The 18,676-nt window shown below is 34.3% G+C and overlaps 1 protein-coding gene across 1 annotated transcript; it reads right to left on the bottom strand.

Moving 5' to 3' along the window:
- Positions 1 to 1,658: 1,658 nt before the first annotated feature.
- On the bottom strand, positions 1,659 to 2,670 carry PER1 (1-cysteine peroxiredoxin 1). Its single transcript, XM_078961090.1, has 4 exons — positions 2,553 to 2,670; positions 2,317 to 2,465; positions 2,096 to 2,242; positions 1,659 to 2,016 (listed from the first exon to the last, which is right to left on the bottom strand). Exons 1-4 carry the CDS (start codon positions 2,668 to 2,670, stop codon positions 1,771 to 1,773), a joined length of 660 nt encoding a protein of 219 aa, XP_078817216.1. The 3' UTR covers positions 1,659 to 1,770.
- Between the last annotated feature and the right edge of the window lie 16,006 nt (positions 2,671 to 18,676).

Here is an 18,676-nt window from a genome sequence, read left to right as displayed (position 1 = left end):
TTGGTATTGCGACTGTAACTGACCTACAACTCAACTGGTGTTCCTGAATCCTTAAATTCTCATAAATTAGATGACAAACTATGATGAATCAAGCCCTAAATCAAGTTCTAATTCTAACTTTCAGGGTTATTCATGTATATAATGCTGAGAGATAAGAGGGACATCGATTGAAAAAGAAAAAATGAGAAATTAAACCCTAACAAAGTATATTGTGCAATTGAACTAAAACTAAACCTAATAGGGATGAGATTTACCTGAATCCGAAAGTTAACGAAGAATACTTTCAGCTTAAAAATGCAGAGGTTGCCGGAATCGGGTGAGTAGTGCCGTCATCGTCATCTGTTCAAACAGAGATTGTGAGATGGAAGTGGGTTAACAGATTGAAGGGAACTTCTATGCCGTCATCTGTTCAAAATTCATGTCCAGAGTCCAGAGTGTTTTAAAAGAACATTCAAAGATGGAAGTGGGTAGAGTGTTTTAAAAGAACATTCAAAGATGGAAGTGGGTGAGTAGTGTTGGAGGGAAGGAAACACGTACCAGAAATTCCAATGCATTTCGTGAAGATGGAACTGGGTTGTGCCAATTTCAGCTAGAGATTGGCGATAGAAAAAACAAAATGCGTGTACCCACAGTATAGTTTCCGTCGATGTTCTCTCGCTAAACGTGTACCAGCTGGTGCAATTTTTTATCCGTCGTTGAACCCTAGCTGAGCCCTTCATTTTTCGACTGATTAGCGAGGGATAGTGGTGCACGATAAATACTTGCGAGATCCATAGCTGATCCCTCAGTAAATCCTCACTAATATTCCACATGTTAAACAAATAAAATAACTATCAAAAACATGGTAAATCTGTCGCAATTCCCTAGCTATAAGTCTAAATTTTGCTAGAGAACAAATCCGTAGCAAAATCCATAGCTGAAACTCAAGTTTCTAGTAGTGTTAGGGTAAGGTCCCATGTAGTGTATTACGTATCCCATGTAATGTAATATGTATGTATATGTTTAATAGTATTGTACCTAATGTAATACATGTTGTACCTCTTAATTTTCAAGAAAAGAGTAATATTCCTATTCTAATAAAAAAATAGTTTTATTCTCCATTTGATATGTATCACCATATTAAGCTTCATAATTAATACATATTATATTTTTCTTTTGTCATGTGTCACCATATTATATCTCTTAATTAATACATGCCACTTATCAACTTATTGATTATCCATTTCAAATTTTAAATTTTAAATTTCACTCTAATTACATTAAATTAATAACATTAGATAAAAATTAAAATAAAATTAATATATAAAGTGATATAATTTACATATTTATTTAAATCAATGATTATAATTTCTCTTAATTAATAATTTATTTAAATTAATGATTATAATTTCTCTTAATTAATAATTTATTTAAAATAAGTGATTAATAATTTTGAATATTTTTAGAACGCGGTTATAAACTAGTGTTTAATAATATAGTAAAGATAGGTGAAAAAATCTAAAGAATGCTAGCGCATAAATTCTGCCTTGATTTACTGCTAAAATGTGGTAAAAACATAATGCAAAGACTTGACTAGAATAAACAGGCAAGAGAAAAGGAAACAAAAGATTAACACACCAAAAATCACGCCAATATAGACACGTAAATTTATATGTAAACATAAGCCAAAATGATACTATTATTCGAATCTACCTTCATATATAAAGATCATTCCATCATGCACATACCAAAATTTATCATCGATATGCGTACACAGATAGAAAACCCAAGTCAAACATTAGTAAAACGCAAATATTCCTTCTTCGATGGAAGATCAGCGGTCTTGAAACCATTAGGAAACAGCTTTTTAGCTTCATCGTTGGACACACTCGGAGCTATCACCACCGCTTCCCCCTCCTTCCAGTTCGCCGGCGTTGCTATCTTATGCTTAGAAGCCTTCAGCAACGAGTCCAACGCCCTCATCACCTCATCCATGTTCCTCCCAGTGCTCGACGGATACAGGAAACTCAACTTAATCTAACACCATCAATGAAGAAAATCATTATGAATCATGAATCATGAAGATCAAATGTAGCAGTTTATATTAGAATCCAACCTTCTTGTCAGGACCCACGATGTGCAGGGCTCGAGAAGGGAGGTTGTGCCCAGCGTCATCTTTCTCATCGGGATCCACCATGTTCAGCTGCTTGATTATATCTCTGGTTGGATCAGCAGCGATCGGATATGTCACCTTCTTCCCTTTCTGCAACAATAACAATCATCCTACTTCATTAGTTAACTACACGGTATAACCATAAACATAGAAGATTAATATACATTATAAGCTTCGATATCTTTGATCCACTCCTTGTGAGACGCAACATCATCACACGATAACCCCAATAACTTCACTCCCCTTTCAGCAAACTTATCCGCGTATGCAGCCATCATTCCCAGCTCCGTTGTGCAAACAGGAGTGAAGTCACCTGTAGTCATGGAGTTTCGATTTCAGAACATTTGTATCTACTTTTAGTTTCGATATTGTGCACAGTTATGGCGATATTGGATCGTACCTGGGTGAGAGAAGATGATGGTGAAGGAGTCGCCGACGTAGTCATGGAGATTGATTTTGCCATGAGTGGTGTCGACTTGGAGGTTTGGGAGAGAGTCTCCGATCGTGATCCCAGGCATGGTGGTTGTTGAATTTGAAATGTGGAAAGAAGTGGATTTGCAGAGAAATTTAAAAGGGGTCGCCGGAGGGGAGACGTGGCGAAAATGGTGACGTGGCTGCTGGATATGATGCCACTTCTCCAGGACTGTCATGACCGGCACCACCACGTTTTCTCTTTGCATTAAAGTTGCCAATTGGTGGAAGGAATGCAAGATTTTGATTATTTATTTAATTCCTTTGGAATAAACATTTGCGAAATTGAATAATTTAACAAATTTTGTTGGGTATTTTATTTTAGATAATATTTTAATTTTTTTTTTTTTTTAAATGACCATTGTATCTGAAATGGGTCATTACCGAGTTCATTTCAAACTCAATAGCAGGTTGGACGGACCATTAAAGACAGTTCGAAATATCAATTCCACGCAACCACTACTTATTCCGGATTGCGATTTTGAAATTCATTTTCCAGATTATACTCCAATACATTCCAGATCTCAATTTACAAACGAATTCTGATACATGCTTTCCAGCATTCCGACATGTATTCTGAGACTTAAGATGTGGAACACAATCATGATGACCTAATTGTTTTACGAGTAAGTTCTTTACCCTTATAGTTAGTAGTTTACTTTTAAGATTTTTGTTTTTAGAAACTTAATCCAGAACGCAAAGAACATCTCCGGAATGATTTACCCTTATAGTTAGTAGTTTACTTTTAAGATTTTTGTTTTTAGAAACTTAATCCGGAGCGCGAAGAACATCTTCAGAAAGAACAGAACACATTATGGGGTAGCAATACATGTTGATAATGCATTATGACCAACCCAAAACTATTTTAATTATTTATATTAGGATATTATACATCAAAAACAGGAATTTCGGAACAAAAAATACGATCCCAAAATGCGAAGACAATTATCTCTACTATAACTCTTACTAGTGGGCCGGCCTTGGTGCCTTAGACCAACTTCTACTGGAAGGTAAACTCACCTCGAATATTGAAGCTCGTTGCCCAAACTTCCTAGCTGCTGCCCTGACGGCTTCCGAAACTACAATTTTCATCATAATACCCAATTAGCAACTAAGTTCTAAACCATGATCCATAATCCAATCTTGGGGTAAAATGACCATTTTACCCCTGGCCCAACAAAACCCATAACTAAGGCCAAAGCCCAAAACCAATAAGGTCCAAGTCAACATTCTGGTTGACTAAACTCGCTGAGTTGGTCCTTCAACTCGTCGAGTCCTATAATTCAGGGAACTTCGAACCTGCGATCTAACTCATCGAGTTACCCTCTAACTCGTCGAGTTTCTTCTTATAACAGAATCGAGACTTTCCGTTTGAACTCGTCGAGTCCTTCCTTGGACTCGTTGAGTTCATCTTCATCTCAAATGCGACAGTTTCTCTTAACTCGCCGAGTTCATCCTTGAACTCGTCGAGTTCCATGATCTTCAAGTCCATAAACGAGCCCAGCTTGCTAAGTCATCTCTAAAACTCAACAAGTTGCTCAATATTAGAAAAATATTGGTGAAACTACGACCCAATTTTCCGAGTCATATGAGCAACTCGTCGAGTCCTTCAATGTCCAAATCCATACAGCCGATCTCAATCGGGCTTAACGCATCTAAAACGTAGATCTGACCTCCTAGGGTCGATATTACATGTAAAGTTATAAACTTTACGTGCAAGCAAGGTGTTAACACCATCTCCAAGTCTAAAATGAAGTCTAGGCCAAAGGGAAGGGCTAAAGCATGATAAATTCATAAACTTTATGGCTAAAGGCCTGAAAGGGATTTGGATTTGAAGTTACAACTTCAGATCACACTCTATACTCCAAAAAGCTTCACAAAATTGCTAAAAGATGGCCCTAAACTCAACATGGAGAGATCTAGCAATAAGGAAGTCAAGGAAGCAACTTTTTACCTTAAAGGGACTGGAAATGGAGCTTGAACCCTGGATCTACTGCTTCCTTGAACCTTCTAGCTCCTTTTTCTTCTTCCTCTAGCTTCAAGATCACACAAACACTCTAAAAAATGACTCCCACACTTATCAAAGCTCAAGGGACATGAGTTAGGGCGTTCTGGACTAAGGAAGACGATGAGGGCTGCATGGGAGGCTGGTTAATGTGTTTAAATAGGGTGCAAACCCTAGAATTTAGGGTTTCATCCAGACAGGTCTACTCGTCGAGTCGGGGCTTCCGACTTGTCGAGTAGACTCTTCTACCCGCGTCTAATTCTCATTTCTACTCGACGAGTTTAGGACCTCAGCTCATCGAGTCCCTTTGCAAAAATGAAAATTTTTGTTTAAAATACCTACCAGGAACCGGGCATTACAATTTTTTACAAATTTAATTGCGAAATTTTTTATGTCGCAAATATCCATGGTGAAAGATAATTTGGGATTAATTGTACTCACAGTTATTTAATGTATTCAATAAGGTTAAGAACCTTATAAATCCAATTGAACTAAAAGCATAAAAACCTCAAAAATAATGTACACCCTAAATGGATTTTTATACGCTTTTAAGGTAAAATATATGATTTAACAATTTAAAATTTTTTGTTTGATAATATTCTAATACATGATTCTTGAGAGTTTTCCTATGAGTAGTTTGTTTGGTACCCAATGTGATCCCTCGGGTTGTTACATGGTTGAAACTGAAGCCTTTAAGTGTGGTTAAGTGCAACCATTTTATAATCATCAACAAAGTATGATTACTTATATATTTATAATTTTGTTCTATATGTATAATTTATGTTTATTTATAATTTTGTTAGTAGGATAATAGATTTATACAGAAGTTGGAGCCTACAGAAGATGAGAGTCGTGATGAATGGTGGACAAATAGCTTGGCATGGATTGATCGCCCTGATTTACCTACCACAGATGTTTCCAAGACACCTTCTGTAACACCATCACCCCAACACTCACCTACCCATGAGCCTCGACAAAAGAAGGCACATATATATGTTGCAAAAGGTTCAAATACATCTGACCCACCACCACCTCCATCGCCACCCATTATATCATCAACTGATACATACCAAATTATTTATGAGTTGCAAAATAAGGTCTGTGAATGTTGGGAGACGTTGAGAGAACATGAGATGCATTTTATAGAACTTGAACCTGTATGACTCATGCTTCTAAAACATAATAATAAGGTTGTTGTAGATGATGTTGGTACTGTAAAGGGGGTGGAGGTGTTGGATTAGTGTCTAAGTCCATAACTATTTTGGTATGTACTTGACCCGATGGTGCATGGTCCTTTTGGTTTGCCTTCACCAAAGCAACTTGATAGGATGAATTATGGAGAGAAATGATTAAATATGATTTATTAATATATTATGGGAATAATATATTAAAGGAGAAATCATATTGTTTAATTAATATAAGTCAAGAATTAATGAATTATTAATTTTGTGGCTAAAAGAGATTAATTAAACTTAAGGGACTAGAATTGTAATTATAAGATAATTGCAATTGGGTTATGGATTGCCTTACATTATAAGGTTGGACGAATTCTATGGGGAAACCCATTAGGAATCGTCCAAGGCCTTTAAGAAAGGAATCCATGGGTTGCTTAGGGCTTAAGCAGTCAGATTAGGGTTTCCTTGTTTAAAACCCTAATAGCCTACATGTATAAATAGTACCCTTAAGCCCCAAAAACGTGGTGAACTTGTTCTCTAGGGTTTTGGACGATTTTGGGCAGCCTCCTTCTCTTCTCCTCTTCATCCTCTTGCTCTTGGTGTTTGTGAACCATTAGAGGAGTGACATTTGTGACTCTAAGCTTTCTAAAGTCATTACAAGAAGGAATTGTGATTGTTATTGCTACATAACAATCAAGGTAATATCATTATTACGTTAATATTGATTATCATATGCTAGATCTAGGGTTTATAGTCTTGGATAAATTGCATGTACAATAGAGAAACCTAGATCCAAGCATTAGGGTTTTTATGAGCACATAGGATGTTCTTATAACCAAAACCCATCAGTGGTATCAGAGCCTAGATTGGTTTCTATTGTATTGATGCATTATGTAGCTGAAAATCGTTTTCTGGCCTTCTGTTCGACCTGACTCGGCAAGTCACTACCTGGACTCGGCGAGTCAGCCCTACTCGGCGAGTTCCAGAGTGTGACTCGGCGAGTCAGAGCGTCAGACAGAGGAAATTTTGGATTTTGTTGCTGTTTTGCTTAACGATAATTACCATATTCGTTTTAAACCTATAAAATACGAATTTTATTGTTTCTTAAAGAATATCCTTGCCAAAACACAAGATAATTACCAATTGATTAGATAATAGCTTCCTTATATGATAAAGATTAGAGTATTTGTATTAATTGGGTAACTTATTTTGCAAGAAATTGAAATTAGGTCAAATATAGATAATGATGAAATTAATTGTTTAATTTATATTATTTGTTATTTGATCCTTGTGTTATGAAAAATTTCAATTTTTTCCCTTTTAGGTTTTATAATTTGAATTTGAACTCAAAAGTTTTGGTTTTGAAATTTAAATAGTTAAAACCCTAATGTTTTGAAATGTTTCAAAACTTGCCCTAAAGTTTTTGGAATTTAAAAATTGATTAAAAGTTTAATTTAGAAATGTTAAATTCTAAAACCCTAGTATTGTTTTAAAAGTTTAAATCACACCCTTATGGTCTTATTAATTAATTAAGGTGTATAATTAAAAGAGGTTTAATAAATCCATAAAAGTTTTGGTTTACAATTTAATTGAATTAAAAGTATAATTGTTAAATTTGACCACCTAGTATTTTAAAAGTGTAAAATACACCCTATACTATATATAACATTAAAAGTCTAACATTATATATATATATATATATATATATATATATATATATATATATATATATGAGTAAAAGTCAGTCTTACCGTTAGTAGGCCTCATTCACGAAGCCGGTTTATAAGGAGTGTTTAAGGAAATTGCCTATAAAATGGCGATTGAATGGGTATCCGCTCTTACCCACCGCACTCTTGACTAGTGGAGGGTCGTTAGCCGAACAGGTAGGATAGGACAAAACCTTCCATTATAAGTATAATGAAGTACAAAAGTAACTAAATGTTTTTACAAATTCCCAATCTTAGTTACTTAGGCAAAAGTGAATTAATGCAATTCCATGAAAATACACTTTGTGCCCTTGCGAAGATGTTAGTGGAGCGTGTGTGGTTTACCGACACACTAAATGGTTCTAAGTAAAGGTAGGAAAGGGTGACTCAATGTTTGTCATAGTTCGGTGGAGCATGTGTGGTTTACCGGTACATCGAATAGATGACTGTAACATGTGAGGGCACCATGTAAGTTTGCATGGTTATTCACACCCGCTTTGTGATCCTCGGCATCCCAGTCACAAACTAGAGGGGCGTATCGAGATTTAAAACATGCCATTGAAATGTTCAACGAATCTCAAAGAATCTAGGAGTTTTCATAGGTCTAAAACTTAAATTTCTTTTTCGTTTTTCATGGTGGAAAATTAGTGAATCGTCATTCATGTACCTTCAAATATTCTGCAACTAGATTACGACATCCCTTTTCTAGGTTGTAGCGTATTGTGTTGGGTCCTAGCCTTAGTATCTCATTTGGGTGATTTACTAAGGACTCAATCAATCAACTAACTTGAATTTGTTTTCTCCCGTTTTGTAGATGTCAAAGTATGAAAACTATGCTCTTCCCAAATCCCGTGGAACAAGCTTTCCACATGAAGATGATATTCCACGATTCGATCAAGGAACAAGAAATCATGCTTCACTTCCTCCACCTCCTCCAATTATTCTCCCTAACCCACAAGTTTGAAGGCTTGAAAAGTTCAAGCTCGCTCGAGCCCTTTTGGCAAGTAAACATGAAGAGGGAAATTCGGTGTGTGCACACGTCCTAGGGATGAAGTCACACATTGATAGGTTAAGAATGTTGGGATCTGTTGTCTGTGAGGAGATGGCTGTTGATTGGGTTCTTCAATCACTTCCTAACTCGTATAGTGAGTTCGTAAGAGAGTACTATATGATTAACTGCGACGTGACCCTTATAGATCTCACCTATATGCTTATTGCTACTGAATCAGCAATGGTTTGGCGCAATAGAGAAGCAAAGTTGATTGGTGAATCTGCCTTCAAGACCTCTATGGATATAGACAATGGCAATGAAAGACATGCTATGATCAAAAAGTTTGATCATAAGAAAAAGGCAATGTCTGAAGTAGTTCCATGTCCTGTTCCAAAAGAGTCAATTTGCTTTTATTGCCAAGAGAAGAGGCATTGGAGACGAAGCTGCCCTATTTACCTAAGAGATCTAAGAGATGGGAGAGTCAAAACGTATGGCTCTGCTTTAGGTAAAATCCATTGACAAAGCTCCTATTCTAGATTCTTAATACATAATGTGATAAGATTACAATTGATGTTTTGTAGGATTGAAGAAAAGAGAGGAAGCTTAAGGGAAGAAGTGAGCATAATCTAACCGTGAAGAAATGGATTAGATTCTTGAGCTACTACTTAGAGTTGGAATTAGATTGCTAAGAAATATGTATTAGCATAGTTTTTCAATGAATTGCGTTGTAAGGACAAATTTTTCCGCAATAAAATAAATTTTGACCTTATATTATTTATTTATCCTTGCAATGGCGTGTATGAAAAATTGATGTTTGAATGTTTCTATTATTGGCAATAATGAAGTTGATTCTTAATTATGGAAATGTCGAAAATTTACCAATGGGGAGAGTTTCTCATCGCCCAAGTTTCAATTGGACAGAAACTTGGAATCATGCAACTTGGTTACACGATGAATGAGAAATTTCATATTTGGAAATTAGACTAATTCATTGACAAGGTATCAAGTGAAGGACTAGGTGATCGAGTACACAAAGTTGTGTGTTGATCAAAGTCCACCATAAGAGTAACAAAATATTCGTCATGATTTACTAAAGGTTTAGTAAATATAAGATTAAGTGTAATTCTGAATTGATTGGAAAAAAAAAAGCTTAAAACAATAGCATAACGAATAAGAAGAATCAAATAGGCAGAAAGATAAGAGTTTCTCCATTCTAAGAAGAAGGGAGAGTACCTTTTATGCTTTATGATAAGTCTTACTGATTAAGAACCATATCTCAATTGATCCTCTAAGTAAGTCTTAGTACAATTGTATGTCTAAGAAGAGAAATCAAGAATTGAAGAAATGGTTAAATCAAGAAGTCAATCATACTTTGTTCCAAAACAAGTCTTAGAGTTAAGATTGTGACATTAAGTGATAAGTATTAAGAAGGTTTATAACATTGATCAAATGAGGAAAGTTGTGATATCTTGAATAAGACAAAGACCAACTAGGACCTATTTATGAAGTGTTTTGATAAAAACTACACTAACTCTTGAATATTTGTTTGTCAAGAAATGTTTATTGACAAGAGAATCTTATATGTCGAAGAGTCAGTGGGAGTCTTAATGGTCTTGAAAGGTTTCAAGAACAAATCAAAATAGACCTTATTGATCATCACTAGCACACGACTTGAGGTTTATAACCTATCGTGTTGACATTGTTTTGTTTCTGTGCCATTCCAATTGAGTTAATTATGCATGGGAGTTCTATGAGTTCTCATTTGAATGCATAAAAGGCAAGGACCTTGATCAATGAAAAGTACATTGATAGGAAAAGGTGAGCTGCTTAATTACTTGGAAGACATGGTGGGCAGCCGTGCTACCATAAGGCAAGAAATCAAGATTAAGAATGTTTGGTCCATATGAGTTTGGATTTGTCGCAAACCTTGGTTTTGACAAATTCATATGGATAGGAACACATACACCGTTAAAATCTAAGTGTCATAAGATTTCCTCCTTCATGAAAATGACTGTGAGGAAATGCTTTTAGTAGGAGAGATTTTAAGAAGATAGCAATTGCAAAATTATATTCTCGAATTTGATTATGGTTACGGTATCGCTTTCCACAATTCGAATTGTGAGATTTGGCAATTAGTCTTAATTGTTTAGACACACATATGAGCTATCTTAGACAAAGGTGTATGAGATTAAGAAGCCTTGATAAAGGATTATCATAGCATTATGTATTAGAAACGTGAACTTAAGAAATTCAATAAGTATCGTTTTTCTAGAAGTTAAGCTGTTTTCTGAATACATGTCAAAGCTAGTGGGGGCATAAGTGTTATGTTTATAATAATCATCATGATAGTGGGAGCATAAATGTTATGATTGTATGATTATTAAGGCAAGTATTGCAAGTTAGCAATATTAATTATAGAAAACAAGAGTCATACTTTTCAAAGTTGTAAGGGTTGAATAGTTGTTTTGCTATAATTAAGGGAGAGAATATTATGCTTCATTTCAAAACTTAAGGCTTAGGTTGTGGAATGTTAATAATTTAGTCAAGGAAACATAGTGTGTTCACAAATTTCGATTATGATTACGGCATTCCTCTTTATAATTCAAATTGTGAGAACATAGTACATAGAATATTATGGCAGAAGATTGATAAAGTATCAAAATCTTTATGTAAAAAATTATGAATCGTGTTCCATATGCTTCGGGTATAGGATCGATTGAAAATGCTATAATATTTGACCATTCTAAATTTTTCCAAATGTCTAGCGCATTTAGAGGGAAAAAGGACAAGAATCGGGTTTGACTAAGATAATTAAACAATTATTAAAGGACAATCCAAAGTTCACCGAGGATTGGTCGCTTGTGAGTAGTTGGAAGTATAGTATTGGATGGAGTATATCGACATTATTATGAATAGATAAGATTCTATTAAGAATATGTTGTCATATGGTAAGTATGGAAAGGTTTCCATATTGGAAGTTAGATATTGAGAATCTATGTCTAGATTAGAAACTTTATGCAAATGGATGTTCAAAGAAATGTAATTTGAGTAAGAGAAATCACATCTATGGAATTGTCTTGTAACAATCCCGATAGAGGACTTTGTAATTTTATTGGCAATAGTCATTGTGACTTTACTGCAGTGACTTTACGAAAGGATCATTGCATAAAATATTAGAATCTAACATATTCTATAAGTGGCAAGAATTTGATATTCTATCACTTATGGAAAGGATTAGGAGTTGTGAAATGAGTATGATTGGAAATGTGTTCATTTGATCTATTTTACAAAAGTAAGAACCATAGGTAAACATTGTGTGCATGCTAAGAGCATGGGACAAGTGTGGTAATAATTCAAGTAAGAAGTTGATTACCCGAAACAACAAATAATGAGTAATCGATATGGTGATAAATAAAAGGTGTTTTATTTATACTCAAAGGTTTGAGGCCATATGGGATTAGTATAATTATTGTGTTTCACTTTGCATGTTTTGACTTCCTGAATAATTTAATTGGTTGAGAACAGTCAAATTATTCAAACAGGCCACAGTCGTTCATATGTTGGAAGTAGGTATGAATGAAGACTGTCGTGAATTGGTGTGTGGATTGTCTAAAGAGCATTAGACATAAGCAAATGTTTGTTGCAACGTTCATGAGTGCTTATGAATATGATTTGAGCAATAGATTAAACCCACGCTCACTTGGATCACTTCATGGATTTTATCCCGAGTGATTGGTGAGACGATAACATCTTATATTCTTAAAATCAAGATGTGTGAGTTGTATCTTGCGAGTCAGTTGCACATTGATGATGTGTAAATGCACCAGTAACTTGGTGTTATAAAACATATTGTTGCGTGTGATTCGGTAAGTGAGTGCAAGCGAACATTGAGTCAAAGTTTATCCGTTCCTTTTATCCAAAGTAGGATAAAAGCGATATCTTTGGGCCCCTCGATGATTTAGTGATGACAAACGTAAATGCTCGGCCGGCCTAGGGCTAATTTGATTTGTTCAGTTAGTCAGTCGTCATAAATCGGAAGTCGAGAAATGGTACAGAGAGAATGATTAGAAATCATGTCTTATACGATATCTAGAATGGAGGAATATATGATCCCTTATCTAAAGGACACGCGTATCTGATAAGATCAGAGTTGACAGCGGCTTTGGAAAGCTACGATTGCAGATCAGGATCTGAAGTCATACGCAGAATAGTTATTAGACTTATCCAAGTGGGAGACTGTTGGATTAGTGTCTAAGTCCATAATAATTTTGGTATGTACTTGACGCGATGGTGCAAGGTCCTTTTGGGTTGCCTTCACCAAAGCAACTTGATAGGATGAATTATGGAGAGAAAGGATTAAATATGATTTATTAATATATTATGGGAATAATATATTAAAGGAGAAATTGTATTGATTAATTAATATTAGTCAAGAATTAATATATAATTAATTTTGTGGCTAAAAGAGATTAATTAAACTTAAGGGACTGGAATTATAATTATAAGATAATTGCAATTGGGCTACAGATTGCCTTATATTATAAGGTTGGATGAATTCTATGGGGAAACCCATTAGAAATCGTCCAAGGCCTTTAAGAAAGGAATCCATGGGCTGCTTAGGACTTAAGCAATCAGATTAGGGTTTCCTTGTTTAAAACCCTAATATCCTACATGTATAAATAGTACCCTTAAGCCCCAAAAACGTGGTGAACTTGTTCTCTAGGGTTTTGGACGATTTTAGGCAGCCTCCTTCTCTTCTCCTCTTCATCCTCTTGCTCTTGGTGTTTTTGAACCATTAGAGGAGTGACATTTGTGACTCTAAGCTTTCTAAAGTCATTACAAGAAGGAATTGTGATTGTTATTGCTACATAACAATCAAGGTAATATCTTAAACCCGTTATTATGTTAATATTGATTATCATATGCTAGATCTAGGGTTTATAGTCTTGGATAAATTGCATGTACAATAGAGACACCTAGATCCAAGTATTAGGGTTTGTATGAGCACATAGGATGTTCTTATGACCAAAACCCATCAGGAGGTACTTTGTTAATTATGTCACTTCTATACATTTTTTTATTTAACTTTATGGTATACTCGTTATTACATCGTATATAATTAAATACATTGAATTATACAAACAAGTATCATAGATGATGTGGTACCACATATTACAATAACTTATAAGACCATGATTATGGGTCAGGGTACCTGAAGAACCGCCGAATGGCGGCCCTAAGCAACAATCTACATATATTTAATCTTTAGATATAACAATGATTTTATAGGAAGAATAGAAAATGCCTCCAACACCTCTTATACATTCTATGCGCCAAAAATTTATGTCCATATGGTATAAGTCCCCATGGATACAGATGAAAAGGAAAGGTTATGCACGCCAATAGCCAACACCATTGGACAATCTTTTAGAACCTACCATACACGTTTTGGACATGCGTATACGGGAACACTCACACGAGCTGGTTGGAATGTGATGTAAGTTGTATACTTATGTGATCATCACGTACTACACTTTTAATAACAATACTCACTTTACTATAAATTTTTTGATTTAAAGCATATCATGATGTAGATCTCATTGTTGATAGAGCATGGATGGGATGATATTCTGTGGATGGTTGTGTCGTTAACTTTCAACACTAATGCATTTGACTGGACTGAAATGGTTGACATATTTGTTTACCCAACTTTGTCTGAGTGTCTTACGGTATAATTGTGTTTCGATTACATTACCTATGTAATTGTAATTTATAAAATAATGTTATTTGATGATTAATTAACTCCAACCTTTTATGTAGCTTTACATCACTATCAATATATCGCGTGCTCACTATATATCGCGTGCTCACTAGTTTTGTATGCTTTGGATTTGAAGACATTCAAAATGACTATATATGATAGTGACTGGGGGAGCAGCTATTATTCAGAAAATCAGTCGTGGTTTACAACTATACGAGCCCGCATCCACACACTCCTAGAGGGTATCAACTATTAGGTTACCAAACCAATTGATATTACGGCTAATTCAGAGTTTCTAAATGATCCTTGAAAAGACCCAGACGTACCACAAAAAGTTACAATAGAGAGGATTTTGGGGTGTTTTTGTGTTGGTTCATAGAGATGTTAATCACGGGGAAATCGTATTTGATAGAGGGTGAAAGCAATACATATGTCATGTCATATCGCAAAAGATTGATAGAATTTTTTTAGGGTACGAGGATAAAGTTCATTTGAACATTGTACTATTATTTAAAACAAATTTAAGTTGATGTATTTATTACTTTTTTTAGATTTTAAGATTTCATCTACTATTACTTTTGCAATATAGATTTTATAAAAACAAATATTTTACAAAAACAAAAAAAAAAAAAACAAAAAAATGACACAAAAGCATATTATACAAAAACAAACAAAAATTGACTATTCTGGAGCGTTTGTCCGGAATCTTACTTCGGTATCCAGTATCCAGAAGATCACTCTGGAATGACATATCTTCTTCTTTAATAAAAAAAATATTATTTAAACCACGTGACATCTTTCTATACCATGCTTCTGCCGCATGGCCATTTTTTACACACTCACTTATGGTTTTCCCGCTCAAAATTTCTTCTACGTCTATCAATTAATTCCTATTTTTAGGGCTACAAATCATGTATTTAATCAGCAAATTTTTTGAATTTATTACGTCTATCCATTCCTATTTCTTTTGGAGATGGCATAAAGTCAACCCTCCCCCACTCAGTGTTATATCCATTTTTCTCCTCTAATACCACTCCATATGGATTTAAGCTTTAAAATTTGAATTCCGCTTCCCCCATATCTCGACACATCCCTTTAGGGTTTTGAATTCATCGTGTGCATTCCGTTCTTCCCTATTGGTCTTCTCATGTGGTTTTTAAGGGGAGTTTTGGTTGTGGTTCAATATAATGTTTTGGTTTTTCAATTTGTCGATATTGTCTCTACTTGTGTCTACATGTTTGTATGCTTGGTCGCTTCCATGGTTTTAAAATGGCGCGCCTCAAGGCATGCCATGGCACGAGGCGTGTAATAGTTGTTACAAAAACATCGAAGGCAGTTTATTAAGTGTGGTGCCCAAACAACGTGTTAATGCGCGCCTTAGCGCATTATGACACGAGTTTTTTTTTTCAAGGCGTGGGTTCTTTTTGTTTTGTTTTGTTTTCTATTTTTTATCGAGCCTAATATAATTGAGTTTTCGTTAACTTTTTTATATTAAATATTAATATAACACTTCTAAAAACTTGATATGTTTTATAAAATTCAATAATTATATGATTTATCTCTTTTAATGTATATAAAATAGTCAAATCTTGAAAAACACTATGGCTCGCCAAGGCTTTCCATGGCTTAATTTTGAGCTTTCCGCCAAGCCACGCCTCGGGTTATTTAGAACATTGGTCGCCTCACTTGAGTAGATTAGTGTAGGTTTATGTGTTCGTTCCACATATACATGTATATATTGAGCTATCGATCTATAATTTGTTATTATTGTTTTTTTTTTTTTTTTTTTTTTTTGCATTTTGTTTTAGCATTTGCAGCTATTGGAGAGATTTCTCCTAAAAATGAAAGGATTTTTAGCAACTTTCCAGGTTTGTTTGAGATTTTTGTGAAGTTGATTTCATTTTGTTCATAAGGATTTATGAGTAGATTTTGAATTTTATTCCAATATCTCTGCACATAGCCAGTTTATTTTCTTTGGCGTCCTAGAGGTATTGTAAATACGGGAAGTTTAAATATTTTTTGGTTTTTAATCTTGGCCTTCGACCTCTGTTCTTGCCTCTACTATTATTGCAAACGACGGTCAATCCTCGTTTATTGATGCTTATTGAAAAAAAAAAAAAAAAAAGTAAATCATATTGATGCTTACTGAATATTCCATCTTTCCTGGTCAACCACAACAAAAGGTTGGTGAAGTTAGTGAATCAAATCCACCAACAGCCGATCAAAAGATGCTATTTATCGCCCTTAATTTGACAAAGTATGTGGCATAAAGAAAGAGATAGATAGGCTATGAGAGAGATGAATAGAAGGAATCATATTTCACGTTAAGACTTACCAAGCAAGTTTACTTGCATTTCAAAAATCATGTTTTGTATTTGGAAGATTGGGTATTTTTTGCTTTTGCAATTCATATTTTTAGTAGATTTTCCTCAGTTTAGTAAATTAACTTGCATTTCATGTTAAGTGATGGTTATTCATGGTGAAATGAGAGAGGATTGAAAGAAAAAGGATGAAATTGTACGACTACAGGTAAACATGAGGTTTGGTTTTTATTTTGAAATATGAGATTTATTTTTTATTCAAAAACCAATATGATATGTTATTATTTGCAAGTATATATTTGTGGCTAATAAGTTATAATGAATGCTAATAAAGAAAATAGTAAATAAATTGATGAACATCTCATGGGAAGTGTTGGTGATTTTAGTATCACTTGATATTTTGTGTAATTGGAACTGACATGTGAGCTAAGGAGCTTATCGTGTGTACTCTATGTTATTGTTGGATTAGGTGTCTAAGCCAATAATTAAATTGGTATATACTTGAATTGAAAGTAAAATCCTTTTGGGTTGCCTTCAAAACTTGTAATTGACATAATGACTTGTAGAGAGAAAGGTTGATTTATTGGTTTATTATAAGATTAATAAATAGCAATAAAAAATTATTGATATGTTACGAGATTAATATATTAATTAGAAATAGTATTATTTAATTAATAATTAATCAGAAATTAATTGGAATTAAGTAGATTAATTAAAAGTGCAATGAACTAGGGTTGGAGAAATTATGGATTGGACCACAACCAATTGGTCATCAAATATATGAGATGGGGACGATTCAGAGCAAGTTAGGAATGAGATGTAGGAATGTTAGGCACCGATTTCATCGAAACACTAAAAACTTCGATGTATGCTAGAAATAATAGAGGTGAGTGATCGGTGGCTGTTCAATGGTGGTGAGGAAAAAGAAACGATGGGTTTTGTGGTGGTTGACGGAAAAATAGTTGTGATATTGGCAAGGTAGAACCACGACGGTGGTGAGCATCGATGGTGGTGGTGATTAGGTGGTATAACGACTGGTAATTAGGGTATGAGATGCTATATAAAATGGATCTAATAGATTCAACTGGTTTTGACCGATTCAATTGGCTAAAATTGAGGGAATGTTGTTTAACTTTGACTAATTCACTTGATGGGAAGCTTTGGTATTTATATCAGCTGAGAGAAATGGAAAGTAACCGATTATATGGGACTTAGTCAATAAATCATCATCATTCTTATCTTGACTTTTTCAGATGTTGACCAAACTAAGATTCATGATTTTGTAATGCATAAAATGACCATACATGGCGCAATAAAGTTTGTATGACTTAAAATTCAACATTTTACTAAATATGCTTTATAAGGTAATATATATATATATATATATATATATATATATATATATATATATATATATATATGTGTGGTTTGCAAATCGTGAGTTCTCAAATACATTTCTAACATATAAACTAGGAAATAAACATATAACTCATATATAATTTTATAATAGATATTAGATACTTTAATTAATGTTTGTATTAAAATCATGTTCATGAAATGGACTATGCACTCACTTGTTAAAGTGGATGAATGGAAAATTTGGTAATGCTCCGCCAAACACCTTGACTTTTCCATTGACGTGACCTAGGTATGAATGTCACTAAGTTTTTGTCTAATATTCCCGACGACTAATCATAGTCCAGATTCCTCACTAATTTCAATGTCTACATCAAGATCTATCAAATAAGGAACAACCAGGTAGGATCATATCAGATTTATGGTTCGTTTGCTGTACAGAGTATACTGTTTGGAAATCCCTCTTTAAACACCTCATTAAGTCCAACCTAGACATCACTCTGATAAGGAGATAAATAAGTATTATGCCATGGAATTACTGATAAATCTCATTTATAGACTCATAATAATGACTATGAATATAAATATAAGCTACATTGAAAGCAATACAAGTGTAGCTTAACTTATAGAGATTTTCCTGACAGAAGTCTGGAAATTGAACCGGCAACATCCTGACTCGAGAGCTTCTACTTATTGGGCTCGTAGGGATTCCAGAGCTTCGCTAAAATACACACACAC

This window comes from Lactuca saligna, chromosome 6 (genome assembly GCF_052625555.1).
Source record: "Lactuca saligna cultivar CGN05327 chromosome 6, ASM5262555v1, whole genome shotgun sequence".
Lineage (NCBI taxonomy): Eukaryota > Viridiplantae > Streptophyta > Magnoliopsida > Asterales > Asteraceae > Lactuca > Lactuca saligna.
The sequence above is the reverse complement of the archived record's forward strand: the minus strand, read 5'-3'. Positions and strand labels throughout refer to the sequence as shown.